The sequence below is a fragment of the Mangifera indica genome, chromosome 10, assembly GCF_011075055.1.
Source record: "Mangifera indica cultivar Alphonso chromosome 10, CATAS_Mindica_2.1, whole genome shotgun sequence".
Taxonomy (NCBI): domain Eukaryota; kingdom Viridiplantae; phylum Streptophyta; class Magnoliopsida; order Sapindales; family Anacardiaceae; genus Mangifera; species Mangifera indica.
This window is the reverse complement of record NC_058146.1, coordinates 4738883-4758635: the sequence shown is the minus strand read 5'-3', so window position 1 is coordinate 4758635 and position 19753 is coordinate 4738883. Positions and strand designations below refer to the sequence as shown.

At 31.1% G+C, this 19753-nt stretch overlaps 5 protein-coding genes across 6 annotated transcripts; 3 read left to right on the top strand and 2 right to left on the bottom strand.

Annotated features, from left to right (window-relative positions):
* The first annotated feature begins 1980 nt into the window (after positions 1–1980).
* LOC123227289 (dolichyl-diphosphooligosaccharide--protein glycosyltransferase subunit 4A-like) lies at positions 1981–2315 on the top strand. The gene has a single exon (XM_044652031.1). The coding sequence runs from the start codon at positions 1981–1983 to the stop codon at positions 2092–2094; it is 114 nt and encodes a 37-aa protein (XP_044507966.1). The 3' UTR covers positions 2095–2315.
* Positions 2240–3561, bottom strand: LOC123227288 (CASP-like protein 4C2). Its single transcript, XM_044652030.1, has 3 exons — positions 2958–3561; positions 2750–2885; positions 2240–2650 (listed from the first exon to the last, which is right to left on the bottom strand). The coding sequence occupies exons 1-3, from the start codon at positions 3176–3178 to the stop codon at positions 2429–2431; spliced, it is 579 nt and encodes a 192-aa protein (XP_044507965.1). The 5' UTR covers positions 3179–3561; the 3' UTR covers positions 2240–2428.
* Positions 3562–5001: 1440 nt separating this feature from the next.
* On the bottom strand, positions 5002–8321 carry LOC123228272 (ubiquitin-conjugating enzyme E2 14). 2 transcript variants are annotated; one of them, XM_044653621.1, is made up of 6 exons: positions 8139–8321; positions 7925–8027; positions 7065–7162; positions 6884–6975; positions 5496–5573; positions 5002–5359 (listed from the first exon to the last, which is right to left on the bottom strand). In XM_044653621.1, the coding sequence occupies exons 1-6, from the start codon at positions 8182–8184 to the stop codon at positions 5282–5284; spliced, it is 495 nt and encodes a 164-aa protein (XP_044509556.1). In that variant the 5' UTR covers positions 8185–8321; the 3' UTR covers positions 5002–5281. The 2 variants fall into 2 exon arrangements, with proteins under 2 accessions (XP_044509556.1, XP_044509555.1); XM_044653620.1 differs by having other exon boundaries at positions 6875–6975; positions 8139–8319.
* Positions 8322–16880: 8559 nt separating this feature from the next.
* Positions 16881–17390, top strand: LOC123227832 (RING-H2 finger protein ATL11-like). The gene has a single exon (XM_044652953.1). It carries the CDS (start codon positions 16881–16883, stop codon positions 17388–17390), a length of 510 nt encoding a protein of 169 aa, XP_044508888.1.
* Positions 17391–17669: 279 nt separating this feature from the next.
* LOC123227831 (RING-H2 finger protein ATL52-like) lies at positions 17670–18167 on the top strand. Its single transcript, XM_044652952.1, has one exon. The coding sequence runs from the start codon at positions 17670–17672 to the stop codon at positions 18165–18167; it is 498 nt and encodes a 165-aa protein (XP_044508887.1).
* Positions 18168–19753: the final 1586 nt, after the last annotated feature.

Genomic DNA, 19753 nt, shown 5'->3' with positions numbered 1-19753 from the left:
GTCGGGGATTTCAGCCGCAGCAGCAGCGATTTGTTCTTATTTAGAGATCTAGTAAACTCTCCTTACTTTGGCGATTTCTCATTCCATCGAAGCCTAAAGGTACACGCCTCTCTCTCCGCTTCAATGCTTTCTCTGTTACCGCCGTGAAAATAAAATTTTAATTATGCGCATCTTGAACAAAACCTTTTAAGGATCTGTAATTTTTTTTTTTTGGGGGGTAAGTATCTGTAATTTCGACTTTACGTTTAATGTATGAGACAAAAATTTTCGGATGGAAATCGAAAATGAAACAAAGAAAATCGCATAGCGGAATCTTGTAAATGGGGTAGTGATCATTGTTTTTGCTTCATATGGGCTGTTTATTGTCTTTGTGGCACTCAAAAATTAAAGGATTATAAATTTTACAGTGGAAATTGTTGTGGTCTTGTGCCTTGTGAAGTTTTATAAGAGTTAGTTGATTAAGTAGTTGAGAATTTTGAATTTCAATTGATTTTGAGTTCTGTAAACTGCAATGGATAGAAAGATGTTGATGTATGTGAATTGGATATCTGGAAATGGTTTTGAAGTTTTACTGTATGATTTTACTGAAATTAGCGGCTATCAGATTTAATTATTAGGAGTAACTGATCCATGTCCACTACTGTGAATAAAATGGCATTTGGAAATATTAATGTGATTGGATTAGTAGTTTGTAGATTTTAGCATGGACAATTATTGAACCAGATATCTAATGTAGCATTCTTGCAAATGCTTCTTTATGTTGAATGTATTGCTTCTTTACTGCAAGTTTTCTGAATTAATTGGTCTTTTGAATGATATTCTGGATTTGTGTTGTTTTCAGTTATGGGTGCTTTTATTGAGATTATTCTACATGACATTATAAGACTTAAAAGAGGCCATATGAGCTTGCATTACTATTAGATGAAACAGAGTATATTGTGCCTATGCCCAAAAGATGTAACTTGTCATCGTTTGTATTGTCATTCTGCTGTTGCATTGTAGACTCTAGCTTGACATGATTCTAAATGCTTTGTTATACATGGATATTAAGTTTGTGACTTTCTTTGGGTTTATATTGTGGAAAGTGTTCGCTATCAGGTTTAATTAATTATCAGGAATAACTGATCCATGTCCATTATATAGCTTTGTCTCTGTTGTGAGAACTGCGAACAAAAAACGTATTTGAAAATGAGCAAAGCTCTATATATATACTTTTGAGTATACATATGATATGTCATTATATAATTGTGTGTTATTTTATCTTTAATTCAAACTCATTTACTCACATTTTCTCACATCACATATGATGTGTTATCATATGATTAAGTGTTTTTTTATCTTTAATTCAAAATCATCTAATCACATTATCACATATCATTTGTGTACTCAAAAACGTGTATATATAGTTTTATTGTTTAGAAATATTAACATGATTGGATTAGTAGTTAGCAAATTTTAGCATGGATAATTATTGAACCAGAATGTACCGTAGCATTCTTGCAAATGCTTCTTTATGTTGAATGTATTGCTTCTTTACAGCAAGTTGTCTGAATTAATTGGTCTTTTGAATGATATTCTGGATTCGTGTTGTTTTCAGTTATGGACGCTTTTATTGAGATTATTCTACGTGACATTATAAGACTTAAAAGAAGCCATACGAGCTTGCACTACTACTATTAGATGAAACTGAGTACATTGTGCCTATGTCCCAAGGACGTAACTTGTCATCATTTGTATTGTCGTTCTGCTATTGCATTGCAGACTCTAGCTTGAGATGATTCAAAATGCTTTGTTATACATGGTCATTAAGATTGTGACTTTCTTTAGGTTTCTAATGTGTAAAGTATTCAACAAAATGTTTTACTCATCCATTTACTGTGACTGTTAGAGCATTAGAAAATTTCTGTTGTATCATGGTGGTTGATGTTATTATTCTGGCTTTAGTACTAATATATTTGGATTTATTTTTTGCTTGTGCAGATGATTGGAGATCAAGAATTCGGATTTTTTGCCAACATGCTAGGCATTTTCATTTTTATCATGGTTATTGCTTACCATTATGTGATGGCTGATGCAAAATATGAAGGCAACTAAAATTTGCCGTTCTAGCCTGAATAATTTTGATACCATGTCAGATTTATTAGCTCAGCTGTGTTGGAAGTTTGGAGTGTACTTTTGATTAAACCATAAATGACCCATATTGCTATTCCATTAGCAACTATAGTGGTGGATGATGTGGTTGTGAAAATATCAACATTCTATTACGATTTGGATACTCGAAATTACAGAAAAAAAGAATACACTCTTTCAATGTACATAGTCGGTGGTTGAGCTCACTTACACAGCACATCATCAGAACAGTTCAAATGACCACAGTAAATATCCAACACCCTCACACATCACAGCAATCCCTCCCTTCCCTCTCTGACTAAAGATGAAAACGAGAGCCGTTGATTATAAAACAGACCACCCGAAAACCCGATAGCAAAGACGAAAACCCCAGAAACAGAAACCCAGCAAATCCTAACGCCACAGAAATATACGACTGTACACAAAACGCATTTGACACCGTACACGTGTCGGTGCTCTTCAGTGTCCTCGCCAGCTCCGTTCCCGCCGACTCCGCCGACAGTAACAGGTATGCAAACATCTATAAAATCCCCCCCAAAAAAACCCTTGATTTTAGGTTAAAACAGAAATTAAATATTTGATTGGTTTTGTAATTATTGTTAATGGTGTTTAATTGAACCTGATCATGGCCAAAATCGAACCAGACTTGTAAAATTTCGGGAAAGAAAGTTGTCCCTTTTGAAATCTCCCAAACTGAGGCGCCCATTTGGAAGAAAGAGTAAATGGCTACTATTGCATTTGCAGCAAAAACAAATCTGCAATTTTTTTCGTAAATTTATAAACAGCCAAATAAATAAAATTAATGAGTAGATCAGATAAGGGTGTACCTGAAAGCATCAAAATCGACCCATCGAGGCAAGTCGGATCCGCGAGAGTTAGTAAGCATGAAAACGGAGGCAGCAAGAGTGAAGCAAAAGGCAGCGAGTCGCAAGACGAGAATCAGTGAGTTGAATCGCCTGAGTTTCTGTATGGACAAAGTGGACTGAAAGTGAGAAATTCGAGGAAGAGGAGGAGTGTCGCCGCTGCGAAGCGGGTGTGGGGAGTGCATTATGATGAAGGTTGGTTGTTGTTGTGGGTAAAACGAAAGGCGGTGGAAATGGAGTTGCGCAGAGTGAGGAGACTCATGAGAAATAATAAGATTGAAAGGCTAGTGAGATGAAAGAAGGGGGAGAAGACGAAGAAGAAGAGGTGAGAATCACGGGGGAGAAGTCGGTCATGGGAATGGAGAGGAAATGAGAGGGAAAGTGTGAGAGAAGAGAGAAAAAAAGACGGAAAGGAATAAAGAGAGAGGGATTGAAAGAAAGGAAATGAGAGGGAAAGTCTGTGAAAAGAGAGAAGATACCAGAAACAGAAAGTAAGATTATCCAGATTGAAGGAGGCAATCTGACTAAAGAAGGAGTTCATCAACAGTTGGTTAAATTAAATGTGAAAGTTCACAAAATTAGAATCTTATTTAGAAAATTAGCAAAGATTTTTCTTTTCCGAAAATTTTAATAATTTGATTTTCTATTTTTCAAAAATTAATTAATTTTTTTACATTATTTATAAAACATTTATTTTCAAAAAATAAAATACTTTATAAAACAGAGGGAATAGAAATTAAAAAAGAAAGGAAAGGAGGTTTTGCGTTTCTGCACGCGCTGCTTCCTCCCAATCAATCATGCACGCGTTTTAAAAAGACGTTGAGGTAGCAGAGCAACAAGTTAAGATTGAAAGAATACCCATTTTACCATAAGTCTAACTAACCTTATGTAAACCCTTGTCGATTCATCTCATTTCCATCAGGATTTTCAATTGAATAACAAAATTGGACAACATTATTCATCTCAATCTAAGTAAATAATTTTTTCTTTTGTTATTTCTTATTTTTATAAAACATTGTTATGAAATTAGGTTAAAATTTATGTAAAATATGAAGAAACTCTGGTTGCACGAAAATAGACATTTTTGTGTGGTTTGATTCATTTTACAAAAAATTAAATCTCCAATTAGGTTATCAAGAACCTTAAAAAATTATTTCGACAAAATATGAATAGAGTTCTATAAGATTATGTCTTCACTTGACTTGTTTTTTAAGAATTACTAAGTGTCAATTAAATATCCTATTCACTATTTGTTTTACGTAAATTTTTTTTTCACCTTCTTTTCCTCTCCTCTTTGCAATCGAAAACGATATAATATTAAGATATAGATGGAATGTAGACTTGCAAGTTATTTTCTTTTCAACAAAGTGTCTATCCATATATCATGAATCAAATATCATATTATATGACATTACTTTTTTAACAATAAAATATTTAAAAGATTAAAAAAAAAATTATTTGAAATATAATGATTTTATAAAATATTATAAATACTTTAAAAATTTTAAAAATTTATATTTTTTTTTTACTATATTATTTTTAAAATATATATATATTAATTTATATTGTAAAATATATATTATATTATACGATATATTTATTGTATTGTATTAATTTAATATATTTTATGATACATATAATTTTATATTTAAATTATATTATATCATAACATATATATTATATATAACAAGATATTAATAAATATAGCTGAAATATGATATTCGCAGCCTCAATTTCATAATCACTGATTCTATAGCACGGCTGCGAGACTTAAAACAATCAATCAATGACCGAAAGCCACTAATAGTGTTGTCAAATGTGCTAATGTTCACGCATATTTGAAATTTAGTTGGACAATAAGACATTCAAAGATAGTGGCGTTGTTTGTATTTTCATGATTTCCCATTAGTCTTTGAAATTGGCTTATTAGTCAAGACGCCGATCCATTTCACTTTCTAAATGCTTGTACCGCCCACTCACAAGTTCCACAGTCGAAAGAAAATTGAGCTATCCAATCAAAGTAGTTTTGGGGTATTAAGAAGAATAATGAGATCACCGGGGAAGAGCAGAGTTTACAAACAAACCAGGGGTAAAGCCACAGGTAAAATATCTGCATGTTCACATTGAAGAAAGGTGCAAAATGGGTAGAAGTTATACTGGCTAACTTTAATTTGAGTTCTACAGTCTGCAAATTATTGTTTCTCTGTTGGCCACAAATGAAGAAAGTATGATGTTCTTAGATAACGCATATGCATTTGTAGCGACCAATTGCGTCTATGAAATTTGAGTTATAGCATTTCTTGTGATTTTCTCACACAGCGACTTACTTTCTTCTTAAAATCATCCCTTCTTTCTCTCCATTCTTTCTGCAGTTGTACAATTGGGGGAAAAAAATACAAAAAATAAGCAATGGGGTATGTGAACTTAAAAGAGAATAATCCAAACTTAAAACAAGGCAAAGCATTGGCATAAAGAGTTTAAGTTGCAGTTCATGTAACTTACTGCAGCATCAACATTTGCAGGAGACTCGTCATTTGGGCTGGAAAGCATCGAGATAATACTCAAAACTATGCTCTCAACCTGCATGCAAGAGCCCTCAGTATGCAGCAGAAAACTAACCAAATTCATACACCAAGTAAGTTGAGAAACAGAAATGAAACAGTTAAGGGGGCACAGCATATCAGCAGAAATGAAAACTTGTGAATCTCTATAGGGAAGAAAACCTCCAACATATTTGAAACAACCGCATGGTAATATTCCTTCAAGTTTAGTAGGTTCCAATTTTTAAAAGATCAATATACAGCTCCTAGTAAAAGAAAGCAAAATATGTACTGCTTATTAGCTGAGATAGTATTAGCATTCTATAAAAAAAATCAAAGTGTAGCTCTTTTCCATTTCAAGTATTCTTCTTGCAAGCAACAAACACAGGATTAACTGGTGCATTCAGCTGCCCTCTTTTCAGATCAATGCTTTTGTTGGTTCTTAAAAATTATGCGCGCTTCTTTCTTGCAACCATTCCTTCTTGTGCACTCTTTTGGCATTTCTTCTATGTTGTACCCAAAAAGGCAGCTCTCTATGATTGAGGTCAGTGGCCTCCAGTGGCCTTATGCTACTATTTTTTGGAGGCCCTTGAGTCACTGCCAGCATGTTAAAGGAATTTAAGATAAAGTCAGTATTTCATTTTGCCTGAGGATAATGTTCTTCTTTTCCCCTAATTGACACTTTGAATTAAAACAATCCATTAGTTTGTTCTGTGCAAATATTACAATCCAACCCAACCAACTCAAGTAATCTCTTCTAAACTAGAGTTGTACTTGGGTTTAGAAACAAAACCTCAATCTCGAACCAGGGTTGAGCCCATCATAGCTATGCAGTGATCTCAAGTTTCTGTTACAGTTGGTCACCGCCATGATTCACTGCCAATCACAACTGCCATTAGATGTTCAAGCCACAGAGGGCACTAATAATAAGCATTAATGCAAAGGGTTACCATATGCGTATCTCTCCAACACTAATCTTTATCCATGAATCATGGGCTAATTCAGAACTCAAGTGACAATTCCCCCGACACTTGCAGCCTTCAAATGATTAGATGTTGTATCCCTCAAACATCAATAAGAAAAATAGAACTTTACACAAGCCAAGGGAGACAACTTCACACACCATTTAAACAGTACTAGTAAATCACCTGGCTTGCTACTCTGATACTGTAATCTTTATATCAAAACAAGCTAAGAACATAGACAATCAAAAAGCAAATAGATGTCTACAGATAGGGCCCGATAAGCGTAAAAATGGAACGATAAGCATTATATTAACAGCAGAAAGAATAAACACTGGTGACAAGTAAAGAGAAAATTATAACAATTCATTCACAATACCGTATGTACCGGAGTCCAACGCTCAGTTGCAAGCTCATAGCCATTTGGGTCATCACCAGGCGGATGAAGAATTGATATGCAAACCCTTCCATCAGGGTAAACTATACTTTGGGACAGCAACCATTAGCAGCTTGCTCAACTCAAAAGAATATCAGATACAATTCAAACTTCAAAGAAAAAAGATACTGACCATTAGGATGCCACATCTCGGATGTAAACCTCACACTTGGAGGGCTCACAGGGTAATTGTCAGGAAAAGTCATTATAGCATTGAAAAAACCCCCCTCGCTGCAAAACAATATTTGTTGATAAATAACAATGTTCGCATTCCGATGATACACTGCTTTATTTCTCATTATGTTTTTATTTTTCAATTCAAATAAACATTAGAATTGTAGCATTATTCTTGATTAAAAAACCACCCTATATAACGTAGGAAAGTTCAAAAAAACTGACTTTGCTTGAGACCAAATCAAAAACACTGAAGGACCCACTGCTGAATCAAAGTTATATCAACAAGAGGATTGTGGACTCATCCTTGAATTGCAAGACCACAGCTACAAACAATACTAAAAATTACTTAAATTTGCCACACGCCTAAGACCATAAACAAACAACCAGTTTTTACTAAACAAATTACTAATGAAGAACAAACAAAGGACATTCCAATGATAACTTAGTGGGTTTTTAATCAAATATCTCTATAGAGTGCCCAAGGAAAACCTATGACTTTGAAAGAATCACACATAACCAGCACCAAGATGGGTCAAATAGAGATATTAATTTGAGAAAAAGATAGATTACTGACACCAAAAACACTAGAATATATTCAGCAATTCAACAAAGCAATCAAACATAAAATCAAAAACCCAGCATCAAACACAGAAGGGTATGCAAACTTGAACCACCTTTTCTTAAAACAAAAACTAAATCAACCAAAAGATAAAAATTAAAAAAAAAAAATCATCATAAAACACAGACCCACCAATCAAAATCAAATATTTAACCTGAAAATTAAACTTTAATTACAAAACATATAAGAAAACTCACTATAAAGTATCAGGAGGTCCCATAATGGACACACTCCATTCAAAAACATTGGACTCGTCAACCAAACCAGCAGAGAATCCATCAACTGGGTTCTTACAAAGATCTGCAAAAACAGAAAAAAAAATGTTTCTCAATAAAAATATAAAAATCGAACAAAACAAAAACTTGACAAGTTTTTAAGCGACAAATATAGAAATTTCGGTGGGATTTTGACCTTTGAGTTGCTTCTGAAGGAGGAGACTGGCTTGCGTCTTGGCCATTGAATATCAGAAATCGATTAAAAGAGAAGTCTAGAAGCCGCAAGAGGAGGAGCTGGAATTTATAATGGGACGAGCTAATGAGCAAATGGTTTCTGTTTTGTATTTGGTTTGGGTGGGATCGGCTTGGTTTATAGAGTGGGGTGGTTATTAGGTTTTTAATCTTGATTAATTATTAACTAAGAGATTAGTCTCCCCTTTTTCAAAGAAAGATGGTTCAGTTTGACACGTTGGATCCTCCTACAAAAGAATAGCGACACGTAAGATTTCCATTTGACACTGCATATGGAAATAATTACTCAAATTTTGAAATTTGAAGAAAATTATCATAGAAATTTGTATTTATTACCATATATATAATAAAGATGACAATTTTTAATATGATCTGTAAATTTTGATATGATATAATACAAAAAAAATTAGGTTAGAATTTAAATTTTTTAATATGAAATTTATTTTAGATCAATCTGATAAAATTCAAAATTAAATTAGGTAGTGTTACGATTTATATAAAAATAATCTGATAAAATTCAAATTGACTAGAATGTTTTGAAGAAATTTCATTTTAATATAATTTGTTAGAGATAAATTTTATAAAATTTGAAAGACAATATCAACAGTAGTTGAAATATTTATAGATTACAAATAGTTATATCTTTATATAATTGTAATTACTCATATATTTTTTTATTTAAATATTTCATTTTATTATTAAGTAGTAAAAATGTAATTTGGTTAGTTAGATTATTAACAGGTTTTAATGATCTTAGTATGTAATGTTTAGATTATTTGTAAATAACCAAACTGTTATATTGTGTATTTAATTAATAGTAGGTTGAGATAATTTAGTGAAAAAATTAAAATAGTAAAAACACTTTGAAAAGTGAAAATAATAAATAATTTCGATTCAATTTATGTAAGATCGGATCAATTCGAATATTAAACGGTTGAGTTAGAACTAAAAAATTTCAATAAGATTTTAATTCAAATCGGATTAAAATTGAAGGTCTCAAACATAAAATTTGAATTGATATGATACAAATATAATCCAATAATATAAACTGTCAGGTCTAATGTACCTGAAAAATTAAACCTATTTATCTTTTACGATGTTGTTTGAGTAGAAAAAACAAAAAGAAAAACATATTATGTAAATTCTTTTATAAAATAATTATAGAAAGCTACTAAAATTAATAAACCATTTATAATACGTCCTCTTAGTTCTTATGATAAACCCAAAGACAAAATTAAAATATTCGATCGAACCCAATAATCTTTAAAAAAATTAATAAAATAATAATTATTTTAAAATTGAATAACTTCTTCATCACTTGCTTTTGGAGAAACAGAACCACTCAATGAGAACATGGTAAAGAGATATGAAAAATGAAATTTAATAAGAAATATTTGAGATTCTCAATTGGGTTTAGGCTAGGAATTTGAATCACTTTCTTTTGCTTGCAAGGGCAAAGCTATCAATCTCACCTTTATTCCTTTTTATTTTATATTGGTTTTATTTATTTATCATCTCACATGGGAGGAAAGTTGCTACAAATTATTGCAGCATTTATATGGGAGTTGAAATCATGCCAAGAACTTGCCTTGTTCCTTTTATTTTGCTAAAAATGTTGGGCCATTAAAAGAGATTTGTGAAAAGTTATAAATATACTGACCTCAAAAGTTAGTAAAATTGATAGAACATTAAAACTTTTTAAAGAAAAACTTCAGGTTCGAGTATTTGCTATTTTTATAAAACTTTAACTTATATGGTACAATAATTATAAATCTGATCATTATATCTTAGATTTACCTATCCAACCAAAGAGTTACAAACAAACTAAGGGATCAGATCGTGTCATAGATTAAGGTACGATCCATAATTTTGCAGGTCATGCCTAGTAAAATATCATTTAACTATCTTATTTTGTCGAGTAAAATATATCAATCCACCTCCTATGTGTTAGTGTTGAATAAAATATCATGTGGATATCTCTACTAAGCAAATCATGTCTATCTAATTCATATTTTTAATTCTAATTTTTTTTGTCAATTTCCATATCAAATCCCTAATTTTCAAAAAAAAAAAAAAAAACACACTCTCACCTTTTGTGATTATATTTTTTTGTCAATAAAGTATAAATTTTAACTTTAAAAAACATAACATTCCTCAACAAAATTCTACAAACTCATGCATGAAACCCAAAAAAAAAAATTGGCATGTCATTATATAATTAAATATTTTATCTTTAAATTTTAATTATTCAATAATATAATAATATATTATTATTTATATGAAAAATGATGTATCATTATGTGATTAAATATTTTATCTTTAATTTTTAATTATTCAATAATATAATAATATAATATTATTTATATAAAAAATGATGTATCATTATGTGATTAAATATTTTATTTTTAATTTTTAATTATTCAATAATATAATAATATATTATTATTTATATGAAAAGGTTATACATATAATACTACTCTTTTTAGTATAATGGCTGACACGTGGATGCACTAAGCGGTGTTGGGCGCTTGAAGTGAAGTGGGTGGGGTAAATTGAAGTCAAACTTCACATAATTTATTGGCTAATATTGAATACCAAGCAACAAGAAAGTCTATTTTTTGAATGATCACACTGATTTCAAATGTGCAATATAAATGGCTTAAAATAAAACACGTAGGCAAAGAGAGAAAGAAAGGAGTGACATATAAATCTCGTGTTAGACCTGGCCACGGTTCATGAACCGCCGGTTTCGATTCAGAACCGTCGGTTCACAGTTCAAAAATATAAGAACCCTGAACCGAAACCGTAACAGGACGGTTCGTCTACGGTTTGGAACCGTCGGTTCCGGTTCATGGCCCCGGTTCGGAACCGACGGTTTCGGTTCGAAATTGACGGTTTCGATTCGAAACCAATATTAAACCGTCAATTCTAATACATGATCTTGATTTAATTTTTAAATTATTAATTACAATAATTGAAATTTAAAAGAAAGGCTTGGACTTAATTTTTCAATTAAGCTTCCTACATATCTTCTTGAGGTTTAGAAGAATCAAAGCCTACGTAGTTCTCTTACCTTTGCATATCTAATAGCTGGCAATACCCTCTTACCTTATCATTCACCTCCACTATCTTGAGTATTATTTCCCGTCGTCATCGAACTATCCGTAGTTAAATCAAGCGATTCTTCATTGAAGTCCACTTTCATTTCTTGTTGTCGTAATTCAGCTCTTGTCCAATCGTCCACGCATACTTGAGCTTCAATAAATTCGGGAGCCAAACTTGATCGTCTCTCATCCAATATATTACCTCCTTGACTAAAAGCTTGTTCTACTGCGACAGTTGATACCGGTGCTGCTAGAACTTGTTTAGCAATAACTGTCAATATTGGAAAAGTTGATGCGTGTCGACTCCACCATTCTAAAACTGAAAAGTCTTTACCTACATTGCTGTCACCAAACTCAAAAATAGTAGTTAAATAAATATCAAGCTCCGAGGTGGAGTCTAATGTTCCACTTGGTCTTTTGCCCTTTTGCATCATAATACGATCACCATAGCTCATATTTTGGGTTGATGATGGGGCAATAGGTGGTAGAGAGGAAGAAGAACCACCATAAATTAATGCATATTCAGCATAAATTTCTTTAATTAAATTCATAGTATTAGTTATAGTTAATGGAATATTAACTTCATCTAATTGCAAACATTCATAATATAATGTCAAATAATCTGTGACACCATCTAATTTAAATCTAGGATCAAAAAAACATGCAATAAGAAAAAGTTCTGGAATTATTTTATAGTAATTTAACCATTTTGTTTTCATTAAAGAAACAGCTTCTTGTAAAATAATATCTTGTTCGGCTTCTTGTAAAGCTCCAATAATATTAACAGCTTCATTTAAAAATAAATGAGAAGTGGGATAATAAACCCCACTTAAAGTATATGTTGCATTATTAAAATTTCTTAATACATTTAAAATTTTTGAACAAATATCCCAATGTTGGGGATATAATATAATTTGTGGCACATTTTGTGAAATAAATGAGCATAATAAATCCTTATAATCAAATGACTTGTTGAGTAATTCATATGTTGAATTCCAACGAGTCGGCACATCTTTAGGAAATCTTTTTGGTCTTTTATTATGTTGTTTACAAAATTTACCCCATTCTTTCATAATTTGGGGATGTGTCCATAAATATGAAATTGCTATTTTTATTGGACTAATAAAATTTTTAAGACATTCTAAACCATCTTGTACACATAAATTTAACACATGACATGCACATCTAATATGAAAAAATCTACCACCTAAATTAGGTCTACAAATATCAATTAAATTATTTATTGAGGCAGTATTTGAACGTGCATTATCAAATGAAATTGAAAAAATTTTATAAAGTAATTTATATTCTTCTAATATTCTTTTAATTATTCTATAAATATTATCAGCCGTATGTCGTTCATCAAATACCCTAAATGATAAAATTCTTTTTTGTAATAGAGAATCATCATCTATCCAATGACAAGTTACACCCATATAAGAGTGAACTTGCTAATGGTCACTCCAAACATCACTACATAGAGATACACGTCCATTAAAATTTGTAAAAAATTGAATTAACTCTTTTTTTTGTTTTTTATATAAACTAAATAATGTTCTTTTTAATGTATTTCTTGGAATAGTTTTATATGCAGGATTTAATGCAGTTTTACAATAATTATTAAAACCTAAATTTTCACAAAAACTAAATGCTAAGTGATCTATTGCTACCATTTTTGCAAATTCTTCTTTACTTTTATTATCACTATACATAAATAAAGATTTGTGTGTAGAAGAACCATACCCGGTTATTTGTGTTTGACCTCGGCTTTGTCCGATTTTTTCCGGATGTTTTGACTCCAAGTGCCTTTTGAATGTCCCGTATCCACCTCCTTGTTTGAATTTGTAAATTTGCTTACAATAATTGCAAGCAACATCAAAATTACCATCTTCCTTTTGTATTTTCTTGAAATGAATTTTGAAAATATCGGATGTAGGAATTTTTTGAGATTGTTGTTCCATCTCCATCTGTTGTTGATGTTGTTGTTGTTGCTCCACCTCTTCATATTGGTTTTCACTTTCTTGTGAATGAAAATCATCTATAAATTGATTTTCATTCACATTTGATATATATGAATATTGACCAAATCTTCGTGAACCGGAAGAATTTTCACTACTTGCCATTTTTTAATAATAAATGAAATTAATTATATAAATAAATTATATGATTAATTATAAAAGATAATAAAAAAATAATAAATAAAATTAATTATAGAAATAAATTCTATAATTAATTATGAATTGTATAAAAAAAATTGAAATTGAAATTAATAAAAAATTAAGAAAGAATTTAATTAAATTTAAGAAAATTTAATTGAATTGAAAGATTGAGAGAATATTAAGAGTTTAAAGAATGAGAATGAGAGTTTGAAGGATTGAGTGAGAGAGTAGAGAGAGATTGAGATTTGAGAGAATAGAATTTAAAGTGATATATATAGAAAAAAACTTTTTTTAAAAAAATTAGAAATAGAGGGGGTGAATGAAATTGCAAAAAATTGCAGGGGACCAACGGTCCCCTGCAAATTTCCTTCAAAAGGCAACGGTTAATAAAATTAAAAAAAAAATCAAAAAATTTTCAAATTTTTTTTGGTTCAGCACAGTAAACCGCCTGTTCATAAACCGGTTTGAATTGGCGGTTCCACGGTTTCAATTTATGTGAACCGGAACCGAACCGTAGAGTCACGGTTTTGGTTCTGGTTTAGCCCGGTTCCGGGTCTGCCGGTTCTGGTTCCGGGTTTAGTCGGGCCGGTTTCGGTCTGGTTCACGGGCCAAACCGGCCCGTGGCCAGGTCTATCTCGTATACTTGACTTGATTTTACGCATTTTCAGCGTTGGATGCAAATGTTCACTTCATTCAATTTGAATTAGAGAGACATTTTTGTCAAAAAAATGTCTTGATTACACGCTGAAAATATTTCATTCATATTTATGAACATCAAGAAACCAGCCCAAAGGGTGGGCCATTTTTTGAAAGCGATTCCAGTGGCCCAAAAGGCTGATGCAAAAATTGAGAAACAGGGGCATTCCGAGAATTGAACAAGGGACCTCTCGCACCCTAAGCGAGAATCATGCCACTAGACCAAATGCCCTCCTTGGAAGGAGGCTTTAGAAAAACAATAATTGAAATAACATTTTTATAAATTAAGTTAACGAAAGCATATCTGAAATTTTTGGATAGCATTATGTATCTCCTTAGCAAGGGTTTTGGATATTCTTTGGGAGATCAAATGATAATTTCGGGGATGTAAATTATAGTTTAAATTTTAATAGAAAAATGATTGTTGATGTGATTATCGAAATTATGGAATAATCTCGTTATCTACTAATATATTGATTAAAAGTGAGAATGAGACACGAGAGATTTTTGATATAGATTAGCTTGCTGCTATAGGGCCTAAATCCACAGTAATGTTATTTATATTTTTGGGAAATCTTAAACAAAATTTATGTAGTGATTACAAAAAATTATCTTAAAAAAGATGTGATTATTTAGAGATTTCTAATTATAGTTTTACATATATCTGAAAGATTCTTTGTCTACCTCTTTTTCTGTTTAATCATTTATATTTATAGAATGAAGAGACAATGATATAGTTTCATCGGTTACATCATATTTATTAAATATATTATATTAGTTTGTCGTTAAATTAATATACACAATTGCCATTATTGTAGTTTGTCATTTTATTAAATATCTTATATTAGTTTAGTCAAAAACAGATTTTATTATATAACAATTGTTATTCCAATTTTAATTTTAAAAAAACAAATTGTCATCTCAGTTTTTGGAGTGTAAATAGATCTTTAGAAACTCTTTTTATGAAGAAATAATACATAAACAATCAAAATCTCTCATAAAACTTTGTAACAATGATGTTTCAATTAATACAGTTAATACTTCATTTCCTTCACATTGTGTAACTACCATGTTGCTTCACATCATTATGAATTCTTATTGGATAAGCTTTTCTTGTATTGTAAGATTATTGACACATGTCTTAGGGCTAACTTAGACAAATAAAATTTCTTCTCGCTAGCTTTGTTTTAGTTTGGCTATAAAAATAGATGTCATAGTTAAGTTCTTTTATCTTGGAAGCTCTTGAGTCTTCAAAAGTTTTCAAATCTTTTGTGATGCACAACTTATTTCTTACCATGGTAATGAACTAGGTAACCTGAAATTACCATTGTCACATTTATTACAACAAGGTAAAAAAAAAAAAAAAAAAAGCAACCTAGTAACCATAATCAACATTTTTTCACATCTTGTAGAATCGGTGAAGATGAGATTATGGGCATTAAAATTAACTAGGGTTACACCACATCTTCAATTAGAAATTGTTATCCAACTACTGCAAAGAAAGAAGAGACAAACAATGTTCAAAAACAGAAGAAGAAGAAGAAGAAGAAGCAGATGCTCTTGGAATTGCTGAAGAGACAATTATAATATATTACAGAGGAAATAGTTTGAAAATTGTGAAGAACTTTTCTTAAAAAAAAAAAAAAAAGATTATTTTGTCTGATTCACTTATCAAAGGCCTTTTCTATTCTCTGAGTTGCCTTTTTTATAGCCCCATATAAGTGATACGTGTGGTTATTTGTGAACAACTATGCAACAACAGTATCTTGCACAAACCCATAATTCTTATATTCCAAGATTCCTTCTTGTACTTCATAGTCAGTGGACTGCTAAAACAAGATTATTCTGTGTGGTCAATTTTTTGATTTCCAATTTTTCAAGCTTGTTTTGTTTCTGACAGAAACCTAATTGTGACCATTCATGGATGATTTAACAATGGCGTTTTCCTCTAGAGAAACCCTTTTTTGGCTCTGATTTTTAACTGGGTATCTAATAGTAGAAAATCTTACATATTTATGATTGAATTTTTTATTTAATTCATGCAAATTAAATCTTACTTATAATTGTTATTAATTTAAGATGGTTGGAATTTGAACTTCCATACGCTGTTGTAGCTATACAAACCAACCACTGCTACATCAAAATGGCATTTTTTGTAAGTGGGGTTATAGGCGCTGCCTTGTTGAAGTCGTCCCTCATGTTCGTTTGTCAAATGTCAGCCATTGGTTGCAAGAAGCTCATGTCATGCTTCTTTAAGCTCTCAGTTATCTCTGTACCGGGTGGCACCACTGCTGTATTCCCTTTCCTCAGAAAGAACTGGATTAGATTCTGAGAATATGTGTTTGTATAAATCTCTTAATTCATTATAAAATTACATATAATACATACAACAATATTATACGCATTTATTTTAAATATACAAATATATATATACTTATATGTATTATCATATGATTTGATATTATTTTACTTATAATTTAAAATTATTTAATCATATTATAACACATATAAGTATGTATATATGTTATGTATTCAAAATAAATATATATAATTTGATTGTAATACATAGGTAGGAAATTATAAGTATCTTTCTTCTGCAATATAATAAGTACTTATTAGACAATGCTCTTCTTGTAATTATCGTCTCTGCCATATTATAATTTGTTTTAACTTCTTCATTAAGACTTAATTAACCAATATTGCTAATTTGCTAATCACTTTCAAACAATGGCAGGTGACGGTGGGGACCTTTTGGATAACGTCAGAGGATCAATAATTCTCGTTAGCGTCGGCTCAGCTGCACTTGTGTTAGCAATCTCCATGGCCGTGAGTTGGTGCAGGAGTCACGTCCCCACCCCGAGCCCACCAGAACCCAGAGGCGCTTTTACGCCCCAAAACATTGAAATGGCGAGCAGCTTTGAGAACTCAGCCGCCCACCCCATCCCAACCCATAAATACCATAAGGCTATAGCCTTGGCCGGAGACGACGGCCTTTGCTCAGTGTGCCTGTGTGAATTTGAAGAGGGCGAGGAGCTGCGTACTTTGCCTGAATGTTTACACTCATTTCATGCCCCATGTATTGATATGTGGCTTTATTCTCATCAAAATTGCCCCATGTGTCGTGCCAACGCCCTGCCTTCACTGCAAAACTTTCGACAGCCGGGTCTCGTTCCTGTCGAATTGGAATCCGTTATGTTACAGATTGTTGTACAATCAAGAACCAGAGGGTTGGTTTGATGGTGAAATAAATGTTTGTCTTATAAGGTTAATTATTTGACAATGTTATGTTTTACGAAAGACAAATCATTTTGAATGAATTTTCTAAGTGTGATTAATGGTGTAAATTTTCCTATGCTAGATTTTAACTTTAGTAGTTGGTCTTCTTCTTCTGTGAAACCGAATCTACAGAATAAACAATCATATAAGTTTAAAACTTTAATCATCCGAACTTATTATATAATTCTGGCCGGTCGTGTGAGTTTTAATGCCTTTGACTCTGATCATTCTCCTTCAACAATGGCCAACAATTCGTCACATTTTCCTGGTTTCAATGCACTATCATTAGCCATTGTTGTCACTACCACAGCTGGGGCACTGCTACTTATCTACCATTTCATCCTCATCCGTTGCTGCTCTAGAAGGCAAACCGTCATTGCCCATCAACAAATGCCGCAAAATTCACTGTCTCTTGGTGACCATTTCGACCAAGAAGTGCCACCGAACAGCATGGAAGATTCAATCAGCGAACTCATCCCCGCTTACAAATTCTCCAAAGACATGGGGTTGGTGTCAAAATCTGAAGACGTTACTTGTGCGATATGTTTATGCGAGTTCAACGATGGCGAAGCCATTAGGGTTTTGCCTGAATGTTTGCACTCCTTTCACGTTCATTGCATTGATAATTGGCTTTACTCTCACGCAAATTGCCCGCTCTGCCGAGCTGATACACCGGTTCATCACATCGTTGAGCGGCTGCCGGCAAATAGTAGCATGGGAAATGTCATAGGCCTGTGAGCTATTATTTGTTTAATTTTTAATCAATTGTAGGCCTTCCTGGCCGATCAACGCCCTTGAAATCGAATTTTGATTTTAGTTATTAAAAAAAAATAAAAAAGGAAAGAGATAAATTATTCTTGGACAGTCTGTTGTTTGATCCTAGTGTTATTTTTTCCTTTTTGTTTTGTAGTTAAAATTAATAAGGGATTTTACATGCTCAATTTATAACATGGTTGAAGAAGTCCTCGTATATTAGCTTAAGTAGTTAAGTGAGAAAATTTTCTCATAAAATATCAGAGTAAACTCTCTTTTTCATGTAAAAAACTTCGGTGTGTTTACCTATCCAATGAAATTGAAGAGGGTTTTCGATATGAAAAAAAAAACTTATGATTAGAAAATTTGACCATTCTAATATTTCTTATTAAACTCTAATGCATGAGAAGGGATTATTGTCATTTGAAGAGTTAATTTGTATGAACTTCCTCTTTTATATGAAAAACTTCAGTATGTTTGTCTATCTAATGAAATTGAAGAGAGTTCTCTGATAAAAAAAAAAAAAACCATGATTGGAGAATTAAACCATTCTAATACTTCTTATTAAACTCTAATGCATAAGAAGAGATTCTTCTCATTTGAAGAATTAATTTGCAAAAAAAAAAAAAAACCTCCATTCGATGTATTTGTTTATGGTTAGGGAATTAGAAACAATTTCTTTAAACGCTAATATTTTAATAATCATAAAAATGGTTTGATTGATAAATAACAAAAGATTATTATAATAATTTATTTTTTATTAGTGATATTGCTTTGTTTAATTTATAAATAAATGATGATGTGATATATAATATAAAAAATAATTTAATTATTATCTTCACGTTGGTATTAAAAGATTACCCAAAAACTCTAGGTCTTTTTTAATAATTTTATTTTTACTTATTAATTTTTTTAGAACAAAAATACTTTTTTTTTCAATTAATATAATAAATAATATAAAATTATGAAAAATATTTTAAAATAACTATACTTAAGGATATTTATGTAAAATAAATTCTTAGTATTATTTTTTTATCTTCAACCAAATACAATTTTTATTTAAAACTTAACAATTTTTTATTAAATATAATAATAATGTATATTCAATAACCTTTAACGTAAACTATTATAATAATATTTGATGTTTGAGAGCAAATGTGAACATGTGCATGATCCCATTCTTATTTTTCGAGATAACAATTTCAGTCCAAATTTAGAGTTTTTAACCCTTTATGATCCTAAAAAAGATTATTCTATAGAATCAGAAAAGGAAAAGAGAACAAAAAATATTATCGCAATTGCCCCCCCCCCCCCTCCCCTTGTCCCCATCTACATCCCCATCTATTTATATTAATATTTTTATTTAAAATACTAATATATTTTTATAGTTTTATATTATTTATGTTTTTCAAATTTATTATTTATTTAATTATATATAATGTATTAAATAAATGATATTTGTGATATTTGAAATAGTAAGTTAATTTTGTTATATAAATATTTAGATTGTGTTTAAAAGATAAGAAAATAAATTTTTTTTCTTGTGGAGATGAGAATAAAGAGAATTTTTT